Genomic DNA, 24,146 nt, shown 5'->3' on the forward strand with positions numbered 1-24,146 from the left:
CTAGCTATATGCTCTCTTGGGTAAATACATGAAATAAAGCCCATAGATGTAGCTAGCTATATGCTCTCTTGGGTAAATACATGAAATAAAGCCCATAGATGTAGCTAGCTATATGCTCTCTTGGGTAAATACATGAAATAAAGCCCATAGATGTAGCTAGCTATATGCTCTCTTGGGTAAATACATGAAATAAAGCCCATAGATGTAGCTAGCTATATGCTCTCTTGGGTAAATACATGAAATAAAGCCCATAGATGTAGCTAGCTATATGCTCTCTTGGGTAAATACATGAAATAAAGCCCATAGATGTAGCTAGCTATATGCTCTCTTGGGTAAATACATGAAACTAGCTCCAGTAGGCTAATCCTTTTGAGTGTGAACTGTATTACTGTACTGCATTGTGTTATACTGTATTACTGTACTGTATTACTATACAGTATTACTATATTGTATTATACTGTATTACCGTACTGCATTGTATTAGACTCTATTACTATATTGTGTTATACTGTATTACTGTACTACATTGTATTATACTGTATTACTGTACTGTATTGTATTATACTGTATTACTATATTGTATTATACTGTATTATTATACTGTAATATACTGTATTACTGTTCTGTATTGTATTATACTGTATTACTGTACTGTATTACACGGTATTACTGTACTGTATTGTATTATACTGTATTACTGTACTGTATTATACTGTAATACTGTACTGCATTGTATTATACTGTATTACTGTACTGTATTGTATTATACTGTATTACTCTACTACATTGTATTATACTGTATTACTGTACTGTATTATACTGTATTACTGTACTGCATTGTATTATACTGTATTACTGTACTGAAATTGTATTATACTGTATTACTGTACTGAAATTGTATTATACTGTATTACTGTACTGTATTATACTGTATTACTGTATTGTATTGTATTATACTGTATTACTGTACTGTATTATACTGTATTACTGTATTGTATTATACTGTATTACTGTACTGTATTATATTATACTGTATTACTGTACTGAAATTGTATTATACTGTATTACTGTACTGTATTATACTGTATTACTGTACTGTATTATACTGTATTACTGTATTGTATTATACTGTATTACTGTACTGTATTATATTATACTGTATTACTGTACTGTATTATACTGTATTACTGTACTGTATTGTATTATACTGTATTACTGTACTGTATTGTATTATACTTTATTACTGTACTGTTTATACTGTATTACTGTATTGTATTATACTGTATTACTGTACTGTATTGTATTATACTGTATTACTGTACTGTATTATACTGTATTACTGTATTGTATTATGCTGTATTACTGTACTGTATTGTATTATACTGTATTACTGTACTGTATTATACTGTATTACTGCATTGTATTATACTGTATTACTGTATTGTATTATACTGTATTACTGTATTGTATTATGATGTATTACTGTACTGTATTGTATTATACTGTATTACTGTATTGTATTATACTGTGTTACTGTATTGTATTATACTGTATTACTGTATTGTATTATACTGTATTACTGTATTGTATTATACTGTATTACTGTACTGTATTGTATTATGCTGTATTACTGTACTGTATTATATTATACTGTATTACTGTACTGTATTATACTGTATTACTGTACTGTACTGTATTATACTGTATTACTGTATTGTATTATACTGTATTACTGTACTGTACTGTATTATACTGTATTACTGTATTGTATTATGCTGTATTACTGTACTGTATTGTATTATACTGTATTACTGTACTGTATTATACTGTATTACTGTATTGTATTATACTGTATTACTGTACTGTATTGTATAATACTGTATTACTGTACTGTACTGTATAATACTGTATTACTGTACTGTACTGTATTATACTGTATTACTGTACTGTATAATACTGTATTACTGTACTGTACTGTATTATACTGTATTACTGTACTGTATTATACTGTATTACTGTATTGTATTATACTGTATTACTGTATTGTATTGTATTATACTGTATTACTGTACTGTATTGTATTATACTGTATTACTGTATTGTATTATACTGTATTACTGTACTGTATTATACTGTATTACTGTACTGTATTATACCGTATTACTGTATTGTATTATACTGTATTACTGTATTGTATTGTATTATACTGTATTACTGTACTGTATTGTATTATACTGTATTACTGTATCGTATTATACTGTATTACTGTATTGTATTATACTGTATTACTGTACTGTATTGTATTATACTGTATTACTGTATTGTATTATACTGTATTACTGTACTGTAATATATTATACTGTATTACTGTATTGTATTATACTGTATTACTGTATTGTATTATACTGTATTACTGTACTGTATTATATTATACTGTATTACTGTACTGTATTGTATTATACTGTATTACTGTACTGTATTGTATTATACTGTATTACTGTACTGTTTATACTGTATTACTGTATTGTATTATACTGTATTACTGTACTGTATTGTATTATACTGTATTACTGTACTGTATTATACTGTATTACTGTATTGTATTATACTGTATTACTGTATTGTATTATACTGTATTACTGTATTGTATTATACTGTATTACTGTACTGTATTATACTGTATTACTGTATTGTATTATACTGTATTACTGTACTGTATTATACTGTATTACTGTATTGTATTATACTGTATTACTGTATTGCATTATACTGTATTACTTTACTGTATTGTATTATGCTGTATTACTGTACTGTATTATATTATACTGTATTACTGTACTGTATTATACTGTATTACTGTACTGTACTGTATTATACTGTATTACTGTATTGTATTATACTGTATTACTGTACTGTACTGTATTATACTGTATTACTGTATTGTATTATGCTGTATTACTGTACTGTATTGTATTATACTGTATTACTGTACTGTATTATACTGTATTACTGTATTGTATTATACTGTATTACTGTACTGTATTGTATAATACTGTATTACTGTACTGTACTGTATAATACTGTATTACTGTACTGTACTGTACTATACTGTATTACTGTACTGTATAATACTGTATTACTGTACTGTACTGTATTATACTGTATTACTGTACTGTATTATACTGTATTACTGTATTGTATTATACTGTATTACTGTATTGTATTGTATTATACTGTATTACTGTACTGTATTGTATTATACTGTATAACTGTATTGTATTATACTGTATTACTGTACTGTATTATACTGTATTACTGTACTGTATTATACTGTATTACTGTATTGTATTATACTGTATTACTGTATTGTATTGTATTATACTGTATTACTGTATTGTATTATACTGTATTACTGTATTGTATTATACTGTATTACTGTGCTGTATTATACTGTATTACTGTACTGTATTGTATTATACTGTATTACTGTACTGTATTATACTGTATTACTGTATTGTATAATACTGTATTACTGTACTGTATTGTATTATACTGTATTACTGTATTGTATTATACTGTATTACTGTACTGTATTATACTGTATTACTGTATTGTATTGTATTATACTGTATTACTGTACTGTATTATACTGTATTACTGTACTGTATTATATTATACTGTATTACTGTACTGTATTATACTGTATTACTGTATTGTATTATACTGTATTACTGTACTGTATTGTATTATACTGTATTACTGTACTGTATTGTATTATACTGTATTATACTGTATTACTGTATTGTATTATGCTGTATTACTGTACTGTATTGTATTATACTGTATTACTGTACTGTTTATACTGTATTACTGTACTGTATTGTAATATACTGTATTACTGTACTGTATTGTATTATACTGTATTACTGTACTGTATTATACTGTATTACTGTATTGTATTATACTGTATTACTGTATTGTATTATACTGTATTACTGTATTGTATTATACTGTATTACTGTACTGTATTATACTGTATTACTGTATTGTATTTTACTGTATTACTGTACTGTATTATACTGTATTACTGTGTTGTATTATACTGTATTACTGTATTGTATTATACTGTATTACTGTACTGTATTGTATTATGCTGTATTACTGTACTGTATTATATTATACTGTATTACTGTACTGTATTATACTGTATTACTGTACTGTACTGTATTATACTGTATTACTGTATTGTATTATGATCTATTACTGTACTGTATTGTATTATACTGTATTACTGTACTGTATTATACTGTATTACTGTATTGTATTATACTGTATTACTGTATTGTATTATACTGTATTACTGTACTGTATTGTATTATACTGTATTACTGTACTGTATTGTATTATACTGTATTACTGTACTGTATTATACTGTATTACTGTATTGTATTATACTGTATTACTGTACTGTATTATACTGTATTACTGTATTGTATTATACTGTATTACTGTACTGTACTGTATTATATTACTGTACTGCATTGTATTATACTGTATTACTGTACTGAAATTGTATTATACTGTATTACTGTACTGAAATTGTATTATACTGTATTACTGTATTGTATTATGATGTATTACTGTACTGTATTGTATTATACTGTATTACTGTACTGTATTATACTGTATTACTGTATTGTATTATACTGTATTACTGTACTGTATTGTATAATACTGTATTACTGTACTGTACTGTATAATACTGTATTACTGTACTGTACTGTATTATACTGTATTACTGTACTGTATAATACTGTATTACTGTACTGTACTGTATTATACTGTATTACTGTACTGTATTATACTGTATTACTGTACTGTACTGTATTATACTGTATTACTGTACTGTATTATACTGTATTACTGTATTGTATTATACTGTCTTACTGTATTGTATTGTATTATACTGTATTACTGTACTGTATTGTATTATACTGTATTACTGTATTGTGTTATACTGTATTAATGTACTGTATTATACTGTATTACTGTACTGTATTATACTGTATTACTGTACTGTACTGTATTATACTGTATTACTGTATTGTATTATACTGTATTACTGTATTGTATTATACTGTATTACTGTATTGTATTGTATTATACTGTATTACTGTACTGTATTGTATTATACTGTATTACTGTATTGTATTATACTGTATTACTGTATTGTATTATACTGTATTACTGTACTGTATTATACTGTATTACTGTACTGTATTGTATTATACTGTATTACTGTACTGTATTATACCGTATTACTGTATTGTATTATACTGTATTACTGTACTGTATTATACTGTATTACTGTATTGTATTATACTGTATTACTGTACTGTATTATACTGTATTACTGTATTGTATTGTATTGTATTATACTGTATTACTGTATTGTATTGTATTATACGTACTGGAATTACGCGCTTCGTTCAAACCGTGATAAAGCAGGGAGAGAACATGTGATTCTGGTGCAGCATATGCGGCCTACAAAGTTCCAAGTTTCGGCTAGCGAATTAGATTTTACATTTTGAATATAATAGGGCCTATTTGTATAATTAGTAGGCTGACGCATATATACCTTTCATAATATTTCCCCTAATGTTATTAACCTTCCTCCTTTTTTTCTCTCTAGTGTTGCCTCAGTCCTTCCTCACTTTCAACAGTTAAATAAAGTACGTTTCATTGTCCTTATCTTCATCATTCTAATCACATCCTTGAATAATGCAGGAATAGAATGAGATGCAGAAGGCTTTCACTTCTCTTCACGAAGAATAAATGGTTGGTTATGAGTCAGAATAAATAACTACTACAGCCTACCGCCATCACACGTTCACTCTTCTGTCAGACTACCAGTGAGTTCTACTGGCTGTTCTTCTTTCAGACTACCAGTGAGTTCTACTGGCTGCTCTTCTTTCAGACTACCAGTGAGTTCTATTGGCTGCTCTTCTTTCAGACTACCAGTGAGTTCTATTGCCTGTTCTTCTTTCAGACTACCAGTGAGTTCTATTGGCTGCTCTTCTGTCAGACTACCAGTGAGTTCTATTGGCTGCTTTTCTTTCAGACTACCAGTGAGTTCTATTGGCTGCTCTTCTTTCAAACTACCAGTGAGTTCTATTGCCTGTTCTTCTTTCAGACTACCAGTGAGTTCTATTGGCTGCTCTTCTTTCAGACTACCAGTGAGTTCTACTGGCTGTTCTTCTGTCAGACTACCAGTGAGTTCTATTGGCTGTTCTTCTTTCAGACTACCAGTGAGTTCTACTGGCTGCTCTTCTTTCAGACTACCAGTGAGTTCTATTGGCTGTTCTTCTTTCAGACTACCAGTGAGTTCTACTGGCTGCTCTTCTGTCAGACTACCAGTGAGTTCTATTGGCTGCTCTTCTTTCAGAATACCAGTGAGTTCTATTGGCTGTTCTTATTTCAGACTACCAGTGAGTTCTACTGGCTGCTCTTCTTTCAAACTACCAGTGAGTTCTATTGGCTGCTCTTCTTTCAGACTACCAGTGAGTTCTATTGGCTGCTCTTCTTTCAGACTACCAGTGAGTTCTATTGGCTGCTCTTCTTTCAGACTACCAGTGAGTTCTATTGGCTGGTCTTCTGTCAGACTACCAGTGAGTTCTATTGGCTGCTCTTCTTTCAGACTACCAGTGAGTTCTATTGGCTGCTCTTCTGTCAGACTACCAGTGAGTTCTATTGGCTGTTCTTCTGTCAGACTATCAGTGAGTTCTATTGGCTGTTCTTCTGTCAGACTACCAGTGAGTTCTATTGGCTGTTCTTCTGTCAGACTACCAGTGAGTTCTACTGGCTGTTCTTCTGTCAGACTACCAGTGAGTTCTATTGGCTGCTCTTCTTTCAGACTACCAGTGAGTTCTACTGGCTGTTCTTCTTTCAGACTACCAGTGAGTTCTATTGGCTGTTCTTCTTTCAGACTACCAGTGAGTTCTATTGGCTGCTCTTCTTTCAGACTAGCAGTGAGTTCTATTGGCTGCTCTTCTATCAGACTACCAGTGAGTTCTACTGGCTGTTCTTCTTTCAGACTACCAGTGAGTTCTACTGGCTGCTCTTCTTTCAGACTACCAGTGAGTTCTATTGGCTGCTCTTCTGTCAGACTACCAGTGAGTTATATTGGCTGCTCTTCTTTCAGACTACCAGTGAGTTCTACTGGCTGCTCTTCTTTCAGACTACCAGTGAGTTCTATTGGCTGCTCTTCTTTCAGACTACCAGTGAGTTCTATTGGCTGCTCTTCTTTCAGACTACCAGTGAGTTCTATTGGCTGTTCTTCTGTCAGACTACCAGTGAGTTCTATTGGCTGTTCTTCTTTCAGACTACCAGTGAGTTCTACTGGCTATTCTTCTTTCAGACTACCAGTGAGTTCTATTGGCTGTTCTTCTGTCAGACTACCAGTGAGTTCTACTAGCTGCTCTTCTTTCAGACTACCCGTGAGTTCTATTGGCTGGTCTTCTATCAGACTACCAGTGAGTTCTATTGGCTGTTCTTCTTTCAGACAACCAGTGAGTTCTATTGGCTGCTCTTCTTTCAGACTACCAGTGAGTTCTATTGGCTGTTCTTCTGTCAGACTACCAGTGAGTTCTATTGGCTGTTCTTCTTTCAGACTACCAGTGAGTTCTATTGGCTGTTCTTCTGTCAGGCTACCAGTGAGTTCTATTGGCTGCTCTTCTTTCAGACTACCAGTGAGATCTACTGGCTGCTCTTCTTTCAGACTACCAGTGAGTTCTATTGGCTGTTCTTCTTTCAGACTACCAGTGAGTTCTACTGGCTGCTCTTCTTTCAGACTACCAGTGAGTTCTATTGGCTGTTCTTCTTTCAGACTACCAGTGATTTCTATTTGCTGCTCTTCTTTCAGACTACCAGTAAGTTATACTAGCTGCTGTTCTTTCAGACTACCAGTGAGTTCTATTGGCTGTTTTTCTTTCAGACTACCAGTGAGTTCTACTGGCTGCTCTTCTTTCAGACTACCAGTGAGTTCTATTGGCTGTTCTTCTGTCAGACTACCAGTGAGTTCTATTGGCTGTTCTTCTTTCAGACTACCAGTGAGTTCTACTGGCTGCTCTTCTTTCAGACTACCAGTGAGTTCTATTGGCTGTTCTTCTTTCAGACTACCAGTGAGTTCTACTGGCTGCTCTTCTTTCAGACTACCAGTGAGTTCTACTGGCTGCTCTTCTTTCAGACTACCAGTGAGTTCTATTGGCTGTTCTTCTTTCAGACTACCAGTGATTTCTATTGGCTGCTCTTCTTTCAGACTACCAGCGAGTTCTATTGGCTGCTCTTCTTTCAGACTACCAGTGAGTTCTATTGGCTGCTCTTCTTTCAGACTACCAGTGAGTTCTATTGGCTGTTCTTCTTTCAGACTACCAGTGAGTTCTACTGGCTGTTCTTCTTTCAAACTACCAGTGAGTTCTATTGGCTGTTCTTCTTTCAGACTACCAGTGAGTTCTATTGGCTGTTCTTCTTTCAGACTACCAGTGAGTTCTACTGGCTGTTCTTCTTTCAAACTACCAGTGAGTTCTATTGGCTGTTCTTCTTTCAGACTACCAGTGAGTTCTACTGGCTGCTCTTCTTTCAGACTACCAGTGAGTTCTATTGGCTGTTCTTCTTTCAGACTACCAGTGATTTATATTGGCTGCTCTTCTTTCAGACTACCAGTGAGTTCTATTGGCTGTTCTTCTTTCAGACTACCAATGAGTTCTACTGGCTGCTCTTCTGTCAGACTACCAGTGAGTTCCATTGGCTGTTCTTCTTTCAGACTACCAATGAGTTCTACTGGCTGTTCTTCTTTCAGACTACCAGTGAGTTCTATTGGCTGTTCTTCTTTCAGACTACCAGTGATTTCTATTGGCTGCTCTTCTTTCAGACTACCAGTGAGTTCTATTGGCTGTTCTTCTTTCAGACTACCAGTGATTTCTATTGGCTGCTCTTCTTTCAGACTACCAGTGAGTTCTACTGGCTGCTCTTCTTTCAGACTACCAGTGAGTTCTATTGGCTGTTCTTCTGTCAGACTACCAATGAGTTCTACTGGCTGCTCTTCTTTCAGACTACCAGTGAGTTCTACTGGCTGTTCTTCTTTCAGACTACCAGTGAGTTCTATTGGCTGCTCTTCTTTCAGACTACCAGTGAGTTCTATTGGCTGCTCTTCTATCAGACTACCAGTGAGTTCTATTGGCTGCTCTTCTTTCAGACTACCAGTGAGTTCTACTGGCTGCTCTTCTATCAGACTACCAGTGAGTTCTATTGGCTGCTCTTCTTTCAGACTACCAGTGAGTTCTATTGGCTGCTGTTCTTTCAGACTACCAGTGAGTTCTATTGGCTGCTCTTCTTTCAGACTACCAGTGAGTTCTATTGGCTGTTCTTCTGTCAGACTACCAGTGAGTTCTATTGGCTGCTGTTCTTTCAGACTACCAGTGAGTTCTATTGGCTGCTCTTCTTTCAGACTACCAGTGAGTTCTATTGGCTGTTCTTCTGTCACACTACCAGTGAGTTCTACTACCAGTGAGTCCTTCCTCACTTTCAACAGTTAAATAAAATACGTTTCATTGTCCTTATCTTCATCATTCTAATCACATCCTTGAATACTGCAGGAATAGAATGAGATGGAGAAGGCTTTCCCTTCTCTTCACGAAGAATAAATGGTTGGTTATGAGTCTGAATAAATAAGTACTACAGCCTACCGCCATCACACGTTCACTCTTCTGTCAGACTACCAGTGAGTTCTATTGGCTGTTCTTCTTTCAGACTACCAGTGAGTTCTACTGGCTGTTCTTCTGTCAGACTACCAGTGAGTTCTATTGGCTGCTCTTCTGTCAGACTACCAGTGAGTTCTATTGGCTGCTCTTCTGTCAGACTACCAGTGAGTTCTATTGGCTGTTCTTCTTTCAGACTACCAGTGAGTTCTAATGGCTGTTCTTCTGTCAGACTACCAGTGAGTTCTACTGGCTGCTCTTCTTTCAGACTACCAGTGAGTTCTACTGGCTGTTCTTCTTTCAGACTACCAGTGAGTTCTATTGGCTGCTCTGCTTTCAGACTACCAGTGAGTTCTATTGGCTGCTCTTCTTTCAGACTACCAGTGAGTTCTATTGGCTGCTCTTCTGTCAGACTACCAGTGAGTTCTACTGGCTGCTCTTCTGTCAGACTACCAGTGAGTTCTATTGGCTGTTCTTCTTTCAGACTACCAGTGAGTTCTAATGGCTGTTCTTCTGTCAGACTACCAGTGAGTTCTACTGGCTGCTCTTCTTTCAGACTACCAGTGAGTTCTATTGGCTGCTGTTCTTTCAGACTACCAGTGAGTTCTATTGGCTGCTCTTCTTTCAGACTACCAGTGAGTTCTATTGGCTGTTCTTCTGTCAGACTACCAGTGAGTTCTATTGGCTGCTGTTCTTTCAGACTACCAGTGAGTTCTATTGGCTGCTCTTCTTTCAGACTACCAGTGAGTTCTATTGGCTGTTCTTCTGTCAGACTACCAGTGAGTTCTACTGGCTGTTCTTCTGTCAGACTACCAGTGAGTTCTATTGGCTGTTCTTCTTTCAGACTACCAGTGAGTTCTACTGGCTGTTCTTCTGTCAGACTACCAGTGAGTTCTACTGGCTGTTCTTCTTTCAGACTACCAGTGAGTTCTATTGGCTGCTCTGCTTTCAGACTACCAGTGAGTTCTATTGGCTGCTCTTCTTTCAGACTACCAGTGAGTTCTATTGGCTGCTCTTCTGTCAGACTACCAGTGAGTTCTATTGGCTGCTCTTCTGTCAGACTACCAGTGAGTTCTATTGGCTGTTCTTCTTTCAGACTACCAGTGAGTTCTACTGGCTGTTCTTCTGTCAGACTACCAGTGAGTTCTACTGGCTGCTCTTCTTTCAGACTACCAGTGAGTTCTATTGGCTGCTGTTCTTTCAGACTACCAGTGAGTTCTATTGGCTGCTCTTCTTTCAGACTACCAGTGAGTTCTATTGGCTGTTCTTCTGTCAGACTACCAGTGAGTTCTATTGGCTGCTGTTCTTTCAGACTACCAGTGAGTTCTATTGGCTGCTCTTCTTTCAGACTACCAGTGAGTTCTATTGGCTGTTCTTCTGTCAGACTACCAGTGAGTTCTACTGGCTGTTCTTCTGTCAGACTACCAGTGAGTTCTATTGGCTGTTCTTCTTTCAGACTACCAGTGAGTTCTATTGGCTGCTCTTCTTTCAGACTACCAGTGAGTTCTATTGGCTGCTCTTCTTTCAGACTACCAGTGAGTTCTATTGGCTGCTCTTCTTTCAGACTACCAGTGAGTTCTACTGGCTGCTCTTCTTTCAGACTACCAGTGAGTTCTACTGGCTGCTCTTCTGTCAGACTACCAGTGAGTTCTACTGGCTGTTCTTCTGTCAGACTACCAGTGAGTTCTACTGGCTGTTCTTCTTTCAGACTACCAGTGAGTTCTATTGGCTGCTCTTCTTTCAGACTACCAGTGAGTTCTATTGGCTGCTCTTCTTTCAGACTACCAGTGAGTTCTATTGGCTGCTCTTCTTTCAGACTACCAGTGAGTTCTATTGGCTGTTCTTCTGTCAGACTACCAGTGAGTTCTATTGGCTGCTCTTCTTTCAGACTACCAGTGAGTTCTATTTGGCTGCTCTTCTGTCAGACTACCAGTGAGTTCTACTGGCTGTTCTTCTGTCAGACTACCAGTGAGTTCTATTGGCTGCTCTTCTGTCAGACTACCTGTGAGTTCTATTGGCTGTTCTTCTGTCAGACTACCAGTGAGTTCTACTAGCTGTTCTTCTGTCAGACTACCAGTGAGTTCTATTGGCTGCTCTTCTTTCAGACTACCAGTGAGTTCTATTGGCTGCTCTTCTGTCAGACTACCAGTGAGTTCTATTGGCTGTTCTTCTGTCAGACTACCAGTGAGTTCTATTGGCTGTTCTTCTTTCAGACTACCAGTGAGTTCTATTGGCTGCTCTTCTTTCAGACTACCAGTGAGTTCTACTAGCTGCTCTTCTTTCAGACAACCAGTGAGTTCTATTGGCTGCTGTATTTAATGTTTTGTAAACAAGAGTTTTGCGTCCCTCTTAGAATAGTCTATTTGTTTAAGAAATGCTACAAAATGATGTCCAGCAAGCTAGTCTAGTTTTTCCTACATGGGGCTCCAAGAGCTACAGTAAGGAGCGTTTATTAAGGAGAGAGGCCCGCGGAGCACAGGTGTGTGCGTTTTAGCGCAAGACACCGAGGCTATAAGTTAGAAGCTCATGATGCATCACCCATCATTCATTAGCTAAATATAAGGCTAAATGTATTTCCTGAAACACGTAGGCTAGGCATATCATTAAACAGTTCCATTTCACGTCATGCTTTTCATATAAATTATTTATTACCATTTACTGGTTTCTCGCAGTTATTTATCCTGGGGAAATGGAGTGGTTTTGGGCGGTAAATAGAGAGAACTGCATTGTTGGTTAAGGGCTTGTCAGTAAGCATTTCACGGTAAAGTCTACACCTGTTGTATTCGGCGCATGTGACAAATAACATTTGATTTGATTTGATTTTAGCCCTCGGTAAATCTCAGTAACCGTGTTGTCGCCATTCAACCCTAGTACTGTAGAGTGAGGGGGACACATGTGGATTGGGTTGTTCTGACCCAGGTCCAGCCACACTACTGACACACACAAAGAGGCCTGTGTTCAGTCAGTCACCCCCCTGCAGACAAACACACTAAAACCTCCTCTGTGGTTTCTAGAGGGGAATCAGTTCACAGAATGAATTCCTCTGGTGTTTCCCGCAGCCAGCCTGGTCACCCGGCCTCTTGAAGGACTGTGACATTGCAGAGAGAGGCAGAGGGGATGAAGTACTGAGGAGACCACAGAATATTCTGTCTCCCCACTCCTCTCTGCTCTGCAGGGCTCTGGAGTTAAAACAGAGAGTCTGCAGAATATTCTGTCTCCCCGCTCCTCTCTGCTCTGCAGGGTAACTGGGATAGGAGCCAACCCAAGCCTTGGCAATTTAATGCAGAATTCTCACATGACTTTTGGAAGGTCAGGGGATGAATGGATGATTGTATCTGTCCCAGTCCCCAAGAATAATACTAGTATTGCTTCAGCATAATGACTTTGATGTGAATGAAGCAGACTGCCAGGATATGAACTAAACTCAATCACATAGTGGCTTTCCAGATAAGGCTTTCAGCGGTGTGTTTGATTTGTACAACAGCATATCCCGGATGGAGGGAGTTGTCACGTGATCTAGGACCTGACAGGACCGTGGTGCGCCAGCCTAAGTGTCCTTCCTTAACCATGGCTCTCTCTCTCTCTCTCTCTCTCCCTCTCCTGTTTCTCTCTTTCCCTCTCTATCTCCTCCCTTCTCTCCCCCCTCCCCCTCCTCCGCCTCCTCTCCAGCCCCCAGTAGACCCAGCTTCCTCCACTTCAGTGAGCTGACCACCACGTCAGTCAACATGTCGTGGGGGGAGCCAGGCCAGGCCAACGGCATCATCGAGGGCTACCGTCTGGTCTACGAGCCCTGCACACCTGTTGATGGTGAGACACACACACACACACCTGTTGATGGTGAGACACACACATACACCTGTTGATGGTGAGACACACACACACACACACACACACCTGTTGATGGTGAGACACACACACCTGTTGATGGTGAGACACACACACACACATGAACGCATGCGCACACACACTCACACAGTCTCATGGATGGTGAGACACAAACACACACACACATATGAACTTATGCACACACACAGACACACGCACACGCACACACACACACACACAGACACACAGGCTCATGGATGGTGAGAAACACACACACACACACATGCAAACATGCACACACAGACAAACAAACACACACAAACACAAACACACACTCACACACCCATGGACGGTGAGAACCTCTGGAGCCTGGAAGGCTGGAAGGCTGTTAGTTACTTAGTTATGCCTTTAAACTACACAGATAGCTAGATAGTTTACTATCAGTCCGTGAGATGATTTACAGTCATAGGCTAGCATCAGCGCCGCCATGGTCTTAGATTGGTGTCCTAATCTGTTACAGCTGGGTAGGTGCCGACCCTGTGGCCACATGCAGTCAGCTTGTTTACAACTTCCTCTCTCTCCTGTTGAGAGGAAAGCCAGCTAATAGCTGGTATGTGTGGTTGGGTCTCCAGATTCCTTAGTAATTAGGAACAGACAGGAGTGGGGGTTTGGGAATGGGAGGTAGAGAACCTCTGTGGTCCCAGGCCTGTTGGCCACTAATGGCTTCTATCTGGCCCCTAGAGCAGTAAGCCATGTGGGAGAGAAAGAGGCACAGCACGGTCTGGGATGGTGGAGGAACATGTCTCTCTATCTGGAGGGGTGCAGTGATAGGTCACATCTGTTTATTAGGGACACTCACGCTTATTTACCATGAACTGTCAGCAGGGAGGTGGAAAGGTGCTACCATGAACTGTCAGCAGGGAGGTGGAAAGGTGCTACCATGAACTGTCAGCATGGAGGTGGAAAGGTGCTACCATGAACTATCAGTAGGGAGGTGGAAAGGCGCTACCATGAACTGTCAGCATGGAGGTGGAAAGGTGCTACCATGAACTGTCAGCTGGGAGGTGGAAAGGTGCTACCATGAACTGTCAGCAGGGAGGTGGAAAGGTGCTACCATGAACTGTCAGCAGGGAGGTGGAAAGGTGCTACCATGAACTGTCAGCAGGGAGGTGGAAAGGTGCTACCATGAACTGTCAGTGGGGAGGTGGAAAGGTGCTACCATGAACTGTCAGCAGGGAGGTGGAAAAGTGCTACCATGAACTGTCAGCATGGAGGTGGAAAGGTGCTACCATGAACTGTCAGCAGGGAGGTGGAAAGGTGCTACCATGAACTGTCAGTAGGGAGGTGGAAAGGTGCTACCATGAACTGTCAGTAGGGAGGTGGAAAGGTGCTACCATGAACTGTCAGCAGGGAGGTGGAAAGGTGCTACCATGAACTGTCAGCAGGGAGGTGGAAAGGTGCTACCATGACCTGTCAGCAGGGAGGTGGAAAGGTGCTACCATGAACTGTCAGCAGGAAGGTGGAAAGGTGCTACCATGAACTGTCAGTATGGAGGTGGAAAGGTGCTACCATGAGCTGTCAGCTGGGAGGTGGAAAGGTGCTACCATGAACTGTCAGCAGGAAGGTGGAAAGGTGCTACCATGAACTGTCAGTATGGAGGTGGAAAGGTGCTACCATGACCTGTCAGCAGGGAGGTGGAAAGGTGCTACCATGAACTGTCAGTAGGGAGGTGGAAAGGTGCTACCAAGAACTGTCAGCAGGGAGGTGGAAAGGTGTGATATGTAGGTTGTGTGTCCATGTGTTAGTGTGTTTTGTGTGTCCTTGAGTGTGTGCAAAAGTCTGCTTGTCTGTCCATGTATAGTGGTGTGTAGCCCAGTGCATTCAGAAAGTATTCAGACCCTTTGGCTTTTTCCACATTTGTTACGTTACAGCCTTATTCTAAAATGGATTAAATTGTTTATTTTTTCACTCCTCAATCTACACACAATACCCCATAATGACAAAGCAAAAACAGATTTTATAAATTTTTGTAAATATATTGAAAATAAACAACTGAAATATCACATTTACATAAGTATTCAGACTCTTTACACTGTACTTTGTTGAAGCACCTTTGGCAGCGATTACAGCCTCGAGTCTGCTTGGGTATGATGCTACCAGCTTGGCACACCTGTATTTGGGGAGTTTCTCTCATTCTTCTCTGCAAATCCTGTCAAGCTCTGTCTGGTTGGATGGGGAGCATCGCTACACAGCTATTTTCAGGTCTCTCCAGAGATGTTAGATCCGGTTCACGTCCGGGCTCTGGCTGGGCCACTCAAGGACATTCAGAGACTTGTCCCGAAGCCACTCCTGTATTGTCTTGGCTGTGTGCTTAGGGCCATTGTCCTGTTGGAAGGTGAACTTTCACCCCGGTCTGAGGTCCTGAGCGTTCAGGAGCAGGTTTTCATCAAGGATCTTTCTATACTTTGCTCCGTTCATCTTTTCCTCGATCCTGACTAGTCTCCCAGTCCCTGCCGCTGAAAAATATCCCCACAGCATGATGCTGCTACCACCATGCTTCACCGTAGGGATGGTGCTAGCTTTCCTCCAAACGTGACACTTGGCATTAAGGAAAATCTTGGTTTCATCAGACCAGAGAATCTTGTTCCTCATGGTCTAAGAGTCTTTAGGTGCCTTTTGGCAAACTCCAAGCAGGCTGTCATGTGCCTTTTACTGAGGAATGGCTTCTGTCTGGTCACTCTGGAGTGCTGCAGAGATGGTTGTCCTTCTGGAAGGTTCTCCCATCTCCACAAAGGAACTCTATTGCTCAGTTTACCTGGGCGGCCAGCTCTAGACAGAGTCTCGGTGGTTCCAAACTTCTTCCATTTAAGAATAATGGAGACAACTGTGTTCTGGGGGACCTTCAATGCTGCAGAAATGTTTTGGTACCCTTCCCCAGATCCCTGCCTTGACCCAATCCTGTCTCTGAGCTGTACAGGACACATCCTTTGACCTCATGGCTTGGTTTTTGCTCTGACATGCACTGTCCACTGTGGAACCTTTATATAGACAGGTGTGTGCCTTTCCAAATCATGTCCAATCAATTGAATTTACCACAGGTGGACTCTAATCAAGTTGTAGAAACATCTCAAGGATGATCAATGGAAACAGGATGCACCTGCGCTCAGTTTCGAGTCTCATAGCAAAGGGTCTGAATACTTATGTAAATAAGGTATTTCAGTATTTTTTATGAATTTGCAAAAATGTCTGATCTTGTTTTCGCTTTGTCATTATAGGGTATTGTGTGTAGATTGCTGAGGATTCTTTTTTTATTTAATACATTTTAGAAAAAGGCTATAACGTTAAAAAAATGTGGAAAAATTCAAGGGGTCTGAATACTTTCCGAAGACACTATATATTCAGTGTATGTTGTGTAGCTTCTAGCCTCCAGTATCTCCAGCCTGTATCTCTATACTGACTCCTCTCTGTCTCCTCTCCGCTCCCCTCCAGGTGTTAGTAAGATAGTCACAGTGGACGTGAAGGGCAGCACCCCCCTGTGGATGAAGATTAAGGACCTGGCTGACGGGGTGACCTATAACTTCAGGATTCGGGCCAAGACACTCAGCTACGGGCCGGAGGTGGAGGCTAACATCACTACCGGACCAGGAGAAGGTATGTAACACAGTATCTCTGGTCCAGCTAACATCACTACCGGACCAGGAGAAGCTATGTAACACAGTATCTCTGGTCCAGCTAACATCACTACCGGAACAGGAGAAGGTATGTAACACAGTATGTCTGGTCCAGCTAACATCACTACCGGACCAGGAGAAGCTATGTAACACAGTATCTCTGGTCCAGCTAACATCACTACCGGACCAGGAGAAGCTATGTAACACAGTATCACTGGTCCAGCTAACATCACTACCGGACCAGGATAAGCTATGTAACACAGTATCTCTGGTCCAGCTAACATCACTACCGGACCAGGAGAAGCTATGTAACACAGTATCTCTGGTCCAGCTAACATCACTACCGGACCAGGAGAAGCTATGTAACACAGTATGTCTGGTCCAGCTAACATCACTACCGGACCAGGAGAAGCTATGTAACACAGTATCTCTGGTCCAGCTAACATCACTACCGGACCAGGAGAAGGTATGTAACACAGTATGTCTGGTCCAGCTAACATCACTACCGGACCAGGAGAAGCTATGTAACACAGTATCTCTGGTCCAGCTAACATCACTACCGGACCAGGAGAAGCTATGTAACACAGTATGTCTGGTCCAGCTAACATCACTACCGGACCAGGAGAAGCTATGTAACACAGTATCTCTGGTCCAGCTAACATCACTACCGGACCAGGGGAAGGTAGCCTAGCTCTTCATAGGTCGTGTTCAGTAGGGAACACTGTAGCGAGATCTTTTGCAACAGAAAATGAAGATCTGTGTTCTTATTGGACAAGTTCAGCTAGTACCTCCCTGTTTAAAAAAGTTTCAAAATGTTTTCTCCCAACTTCTGGCTTTGTCAGTGCTCTGTTTGTCGTATTACAGTATGTACATAACCTGTCCTGCTCGTCTCCTCTTCCCTTCCCTCCTCTCCCTACCCATCCTCTCCTCTCCCCACTCCACCCCTCCTCTCCCCTTCCCTTCCCTCCTCTCCCTACCCATCCTCTCCTCTCCCCACTCCACCCCTCCTCTCCCCTTCCCTCCTCTCCTCTCCCTACCATCCCCTTTCCTCCCCTCCTCCCCTCCCCACCCCTCCCCACTCCTCCCATCCTCTCCCCTTCCCTCCCATCCCACCCTCTCCCCTCCTCTCCCCACCCCTCCCCTCCAGGAGCCCCAGGCCCTCCAGGTGAACCCTTTATCTCCCGGTACGGCACGGCCCTCACCCTACACTGGGCCAGTGGAGACCCAGGCCGAGCTCCCATTACACGCTACGTCATTGAGGCCAGGCCCTCTGGTGAGTCCAAGGGATATTAGACCTTAGGCTTGCCTGGTGCAACTGAACCAATGGAACCAATGGAACCAGTGGAACCAATGGAACCAGTGGAACCAGTTGGAATAGTGTGAAAGTGCAAAACCCACACATCTGGGACTCCAGGCAGGCTCAATCAAACACTCTGCATTTCCTGCTCCCCTCTAGATGAAGGACTGTGGGATATCCTCATCAAAGACATTCCAAAGGAAGTGACATCATACACACTGAACCTGGACATGCTGAGAGAAGGGGTTACTTATGACTTCCGGGTCATTGGGGTCAACGACTACGGCTATGGCTCCCCCAGTGCTCCTTCCCCCTCTATCTCTGGTTAGTTATGCCTGCTCAGTTATAATACATGTCTGAATATTACAACATGCATATGGATGCCTTTCTCAGACCTGGATTGAGCCTATTCCAGGACTAAAAACTATTTTAACCAGTGGAATTTCTATTTCACTTACTTTTTAACTCTGTACTTGTCTTCATCGAGGTCTGGGAAACCAGCCCATACAGCATAGGTTTAGTTAGTGACTTGTTCTTCCTCTTGGTACAGATGTCTGTTATCTAGCTCTCTTGTGACTCTCATCTCCAGCCCAGAAAGTGTCTCCCTTCTATGAAGAGTGGTGGTTCCTGGTGGTCATCGCTCTGGTGGGCCTAATCTTCATCCTCCTCCTCGTCTTCATCCTCATCATCAGGGGCCAGAGTAAGAAGTACACCAAGAAGGCTGACTCAGGTAGACACCACAGAGAACTGCTCCATATATAACTGTCCTCTCTGATTCGTGTTTCTTTCAACTTTTTGTTCCATTCCCAACATTCCATTCCCAACATTCCATTCCCAATGTTCCATTCCAAACATTCCATTCCCAACATTCCATTCCCAACATTCCATTCCCAATGTTCCATTCCAAACATTCCATTCCAAACATTCCATTCCCAACATTCCATTCCCAACATTCCATTCCCAACATTCCATTCCCAACATTCCATTCCCAACATTCCATTCCTAACATTCCATTCCCAACATTCCATTCCCAACATTCCATTCCCAACATTCCATTCCCAAGTAATTGATACTTTTGAGGGGCGGTTTCCCGGACACCGATTAAGACTAGACCTGGACAAAAAAAAAAAAAATCGATGGAGATTCACCATTGATCTATCTTTTCAGTCCAGGACTAGTGTTAATCTGTTTCTGAGAAGTCCGTAAGGAGAATAGCCCAGAGCCATCAGTCGAACATCTGAAAACGATTTGTACAATTATAAAAATACAGCATGACCATTGTAATATAAGACCAAGCTAAAAGCACTATCAAATTCAATTATAGCCCATTTAACAGTAACAGTTGTCACAAAGTGCCTTACATAAGCACAGGTAGACAGGAGAATGAAAGACGAGAGGTCATTATTGTTCCCTGTTTAGAAAGAATGTGTATCGATCTGCCAGTGTGAGTGTCCAGGGTTTGTTCTGATGATTAAGCCAATAGTCATTCAGTCAGTACACTGTGTGTGACTTCTGTCCCTAACCCCACAGTGCCAGACTGACGCTCTGCTGAGTCATCCCAGGTTACATCACTGTTGGACTCTGGCATCACGGGTTGACTGCCACTGCTCCTCCTCTGCATTTTTTGTGGGAACACTGATGGCCAAATCCAGTAAAATAATCACTTGATAACGACCTGTTAGAACTCACAGGGATGGAGAGAAAGAGAGGTGGAGAGGAACAGGAGAGAGGAAGGGAAGTAGAGACAGAGAGGATGAGAAACAGGAGAGAGGAAGGAGCTGAAGAGAGGTCAAGCCTGCTGTGATCTCACACCATTACCTTTTAACGCCCCGTTAGTGTTTAGTGTGGTGTTGAGAGTGGTCCTATAGTGTCCAGGGGTCCTGTAGGGGTCAGGGGTCAGTCAATAGGGCTTTGGCTGGTCCAGGAGAGACAAGGACCGTGTTTGTCTGGGACACAAAGAGCCCCTTTTAGAGCCTGCGCCCCCAGCTACCCCCCAGCCACCCCTGGCAACACAGACGTTTTGTACCACACAAGTTGTTTGTTTTACTGTGGTCCAAACTCACCACCAGGACCAGGCACCAGCATGGTGAGTCACTAACCAGCCAGGAGGAAGAGAGAGGAGAGGTCACTGCCCCGTAAACCCTGCCTCTACACCTCAACTGTTCTGCCTGCGGCTAGGGAACCCTGACCTGTTCACCAGACGTGCTACCTGTCCCAGACCTGCTGTTTTCAACTCTCTATAGACAGCAGGAGTGGTAGAGATACTCTGAATGATCGGCTATGAAAAGCCAACTGACATTTACTCCTGAGGTGCTGACTTGCTGCACCCTCGACAACTACTGTGATTATTATTATTTGACCATGCTGGTCATTTATGAACATTTGAACATCTTGGCCATGTTCTGTTATAATCTCCACCCAGCACAGCCAGAAGAGAACTGGCCACCCCTCATAACCTAGTTCCTCTCTAGGTTTCTTCCCTAGGTTCCTGCCTTTCTAGGGAGTTTTTCCTAGCCACCGTGCTTCTACACCTGCATTTCTTGCTGTTTGGGGTTTTAGGCTGGGGTTCTGTACAGCACTTTGTGACATCAGCTGATGTTAGAAGGGCTTTGTAAATACATTTGATTGAATTTGATTGATTTATACTGTGTATGAGGTATATATTTGGGCATGTGGTTTAGTTGGATCAGGGCCTGGCACCTCAGTAGAGTCTCTAACACTAAAGGTTTTATATTCAGACTGCTGATTAACCTTAGTGCTAAATCATTGATGGTGTTGATGTGAGCCATGACCCACCTCTACCGATGTGAGAGCTCTGGGGTGATGGTCATGTAGGCCTTCTGGGCACAGGGACTATGGTGGTCTGCTTGAAACATGTATGTATTATAGACTGGGTCAGGGAGAGGTTGAAAATGTCAGTGAAGACACTTGCCAGTTGGTCAGTGCATGCTCTGATTCTGCGTCCCGGTAATCCGTCTGGCCCTGCGTCCTTGTGAATGTTAACCTATTAAAAGGTCTTACTCACATCGGCTATGGAGAGCGTGATCACACAGTCGTCTGGAACAGCTGGTGTTCCCATGCATGGTTCAGTGTTGCTTGCCTCGAAGCGAGCATAGAAGGCATTTAGCTGGTGTGTGTGCCCAACCCCTACAATGGACTAACCTTCTCCCAGTGTCATCTTACCCCCACCTAGGGAGCCACAGTAACAGCACCTCCCTGCCCCTGTCCCATGGGGAGATGGTCAGGCTGGACGAGGGCCGTTTCCCAGCCCTGGAACTCAACAACAGACGCCTGTCAGTCAAGAACTCCTTCTGCCGCAAGAACGGCATCTACACACGGTCAGTAACACACATAAACACGCGCACACACACTCACACACACACACACACACACAGATGATTTCTGCATGACGTCTATTTGTTGTTGTATTCTACTCTCTTCTAAAGCTCAAATAGTTCTAAAGCATTATGCTGATTCACAGTTAACCATCTATTCTGAGGGTCATGTTTGTTACGGCGATCCTCCTCCTCTCCATCTTCGGAAAAGGAGGAGTATTGAGGGAACCAAGGCGCAGCGAAGTTTGAACACATATTTATTAAACAAGACGAAAAAACGAACACGAACTACACTTGAAATGATACAAAATAACAAACGACGTAGACTGACCTAAACATGAGAACTTACATAGACACGAAGAACGCACGAATAGGAAACAGACTACATAAACCGAAACAGTCCCGTGTGGTACGAAATAACATACAGACACGGAAGACAATCACCCACAACGAACACTGTGACAACGCCTACCTAAATATGACTCTTAATTAGAAGAACGCCAAACACCTGCCTCTAATTAAGAGCCATACCAGGCAACCCAAAACCAACACAGAAACAGAAAACATAGAATGCCCACCCAACCTCACGTCCTGACCAACTAACACACATAACAACTAACATAAATAGGTCAGGAACGTGACATTACCCCCCCCATAAGGTGCGAACTCCGGGCGCACCAGCACAAAGTCTAGGGGAGGGTCTGGGTGGGCATCTAACCACGGTGGTGGCTCAGGCTCCGGGCGAGGTCCCCACCCCACCATAATCCATCCTAGCTTCCTCCCTCTAAGAATGTCCACCCTCCTTTTACCCCCACAAAATCCTCTTAATAACATCACTGATAGGGACAGCACCGGGACAGAGAGATAGATCAAGACAGAGGAATAGATAAGAATATAGAGGAAGATCAAGATAGAGAGGGAGATAATGATAGAGGGGCAACTCCGGACTGAAAGGCAGCTCCGGACAGAGAGACAGCTCTGGACTGATGGGCAGTTCTGGGTATCTAGCCGTTTAAGGCTGAAGGGCAGCTCATGGCTGACTGACGAATCTGGACGCTCATGGCGGGCTGACGGCTCTCGACGCTCATGGCGGGCTGACGGCTCTCGACGCTCATGGCGGGCTGACGGCTCTCGACGCTCATGGCGGGCTGACGGCTCTCGACGCTCATGGCTCTCTGACGGCTCTGGCTGCTCATGGCTCGCTGGCGGCTCTGGCAGATCCTGTCTGGTTGGCGGCTCTGGCAGATCCTGTCTGGTTGGCGGCTCTGGCAGATCCTGTCTGGTTGGCGGCTCTGGCAGATCCTGTCTGGTTGGCGGCTCTGGCAGATCCTGTCTGGTTGGCGGCTCTGGCAGATCCTGTCTGGTTGGCGGCTCTGGCAGATCCTGTCTGGCGGGCGGCTCTGGCAGATCCTGTCTGGCGGGCGGCTCTAGCGGCTCCTGTCTGGCGGGCGGCTCTAGCGGCTCCTGTCTGGCGGACGGCTCTGTAGGCTCATGGCAGACGGGCGGCTTTGCAGGCTCATGGCAGACGGGCGGCTTTGCAGGCTCATGGCAGACGGATGGCTCAGACGGCGCTGGGGAGACGGATGGCTCAGATGGCGCTGGGGAGACGGATGGCTCAGATGGCGCTGGGGAGACGGATGGCTCAGATGGCGCTGGGGAGACGGATGGCTCTGGCAGGATACGGCGCACTGTAGACCTGGTGCGTGGTGCCGAAACTGGAGGCACCGGGCTAAGGATAAGCACCTTCCTACTAGTGCGGGGAGCAGGGACAGGGCACACTGTATTCTCAAAGCCCACTCTATACCTGATGCGAGGTACCGGCACTGGTGACACCGGGCTGAGGACAAGCACATCAGGATTAGTAGGGGGAGAATATACAGTGTGTTCAGGGCTCTGGAGACGCACAGGAGGCTTTGTGCGTGGTGCCGGAACTGGAGGCACCGAACTGGATACACGCACTACAGAGAGAGTGCGTGGAGGAGGAACTGGGCTCAGGAGACGCACTGATAGCCTAGTGCGTAGTGTAGGCACTGTAGGTACTAGGCTGGGGCGGGGAGGTGGCGCCAGAAATACCGGACCGTGGAGGCGTACTGGCACTCTTGAGCATTGAGCCTGCCCAACCTTACCTGGTTGAATACTCCCGGTTGCCCGACCAGTGCGGGAGGTGGAATAACCCGCACCGGGCTATGTAGGCGAACCGGGGAAACCATGCGTAAGGCAGGTGCCATGTATGCCGGCCCGAGGAGACGCACTGGAGACCAGA

The 24,146-nt window shown here is 42.5% G+C and overlaps 1 protein-coding gene across 1 annotated transcript in view; it reads left to right on the plus strand.

Annotated features, from left to right (window-relative positions):
• The window catches only part of LOC129867574 (protein sidekick-2-like), a 100,653-nt gene extending 78,706 nt beyond the window's left edge, over positions 1-21,947 (plus strand). The window contains exons 36-41 of the mRNA XM_055941065.1: positions 13,425-13,562; positions 17,070-17,231; positions 18,399-18,524; positions 18,708-18,872; positions 19,138-19,278; positions 21,742-21,947. Of these exons, the coding sequence (XP_055797040.1) occupies positions 13,425-13,562; positions 17,070-17,231; positions 18,399-18,524; positions 18,708-18,872; positions 19,138-19,278; positions 21,742-21,947 (938 nt within the window). The remainder of the gene's footprint in view (positions 1-13,424; positions 13,563-17,069; positions 17,232-18,398; positions 18,525-18,707; positions 18,873-19,137; positions 19,279-21,741) is intronic.
• Positions 21,948-24,146: the final 2,199 nt, after the last annotated feature.

This window comes from Salvelinus fontinalis, chromosome 2 (assembly GCF_029448725.1).
Source record: "Salvelinus fontinalis isolate EN_2023a chromosome 2, ASM2944872v1, whole genome shotgun sequence".
In the NCBI taxonomy this organism is placed as follows: Eukaryota; Metazoa; Chordata; class Actinopteri; order Salmoniformes; family Salmonidae; genus Salvelinus; species Salvelinus fontinalis.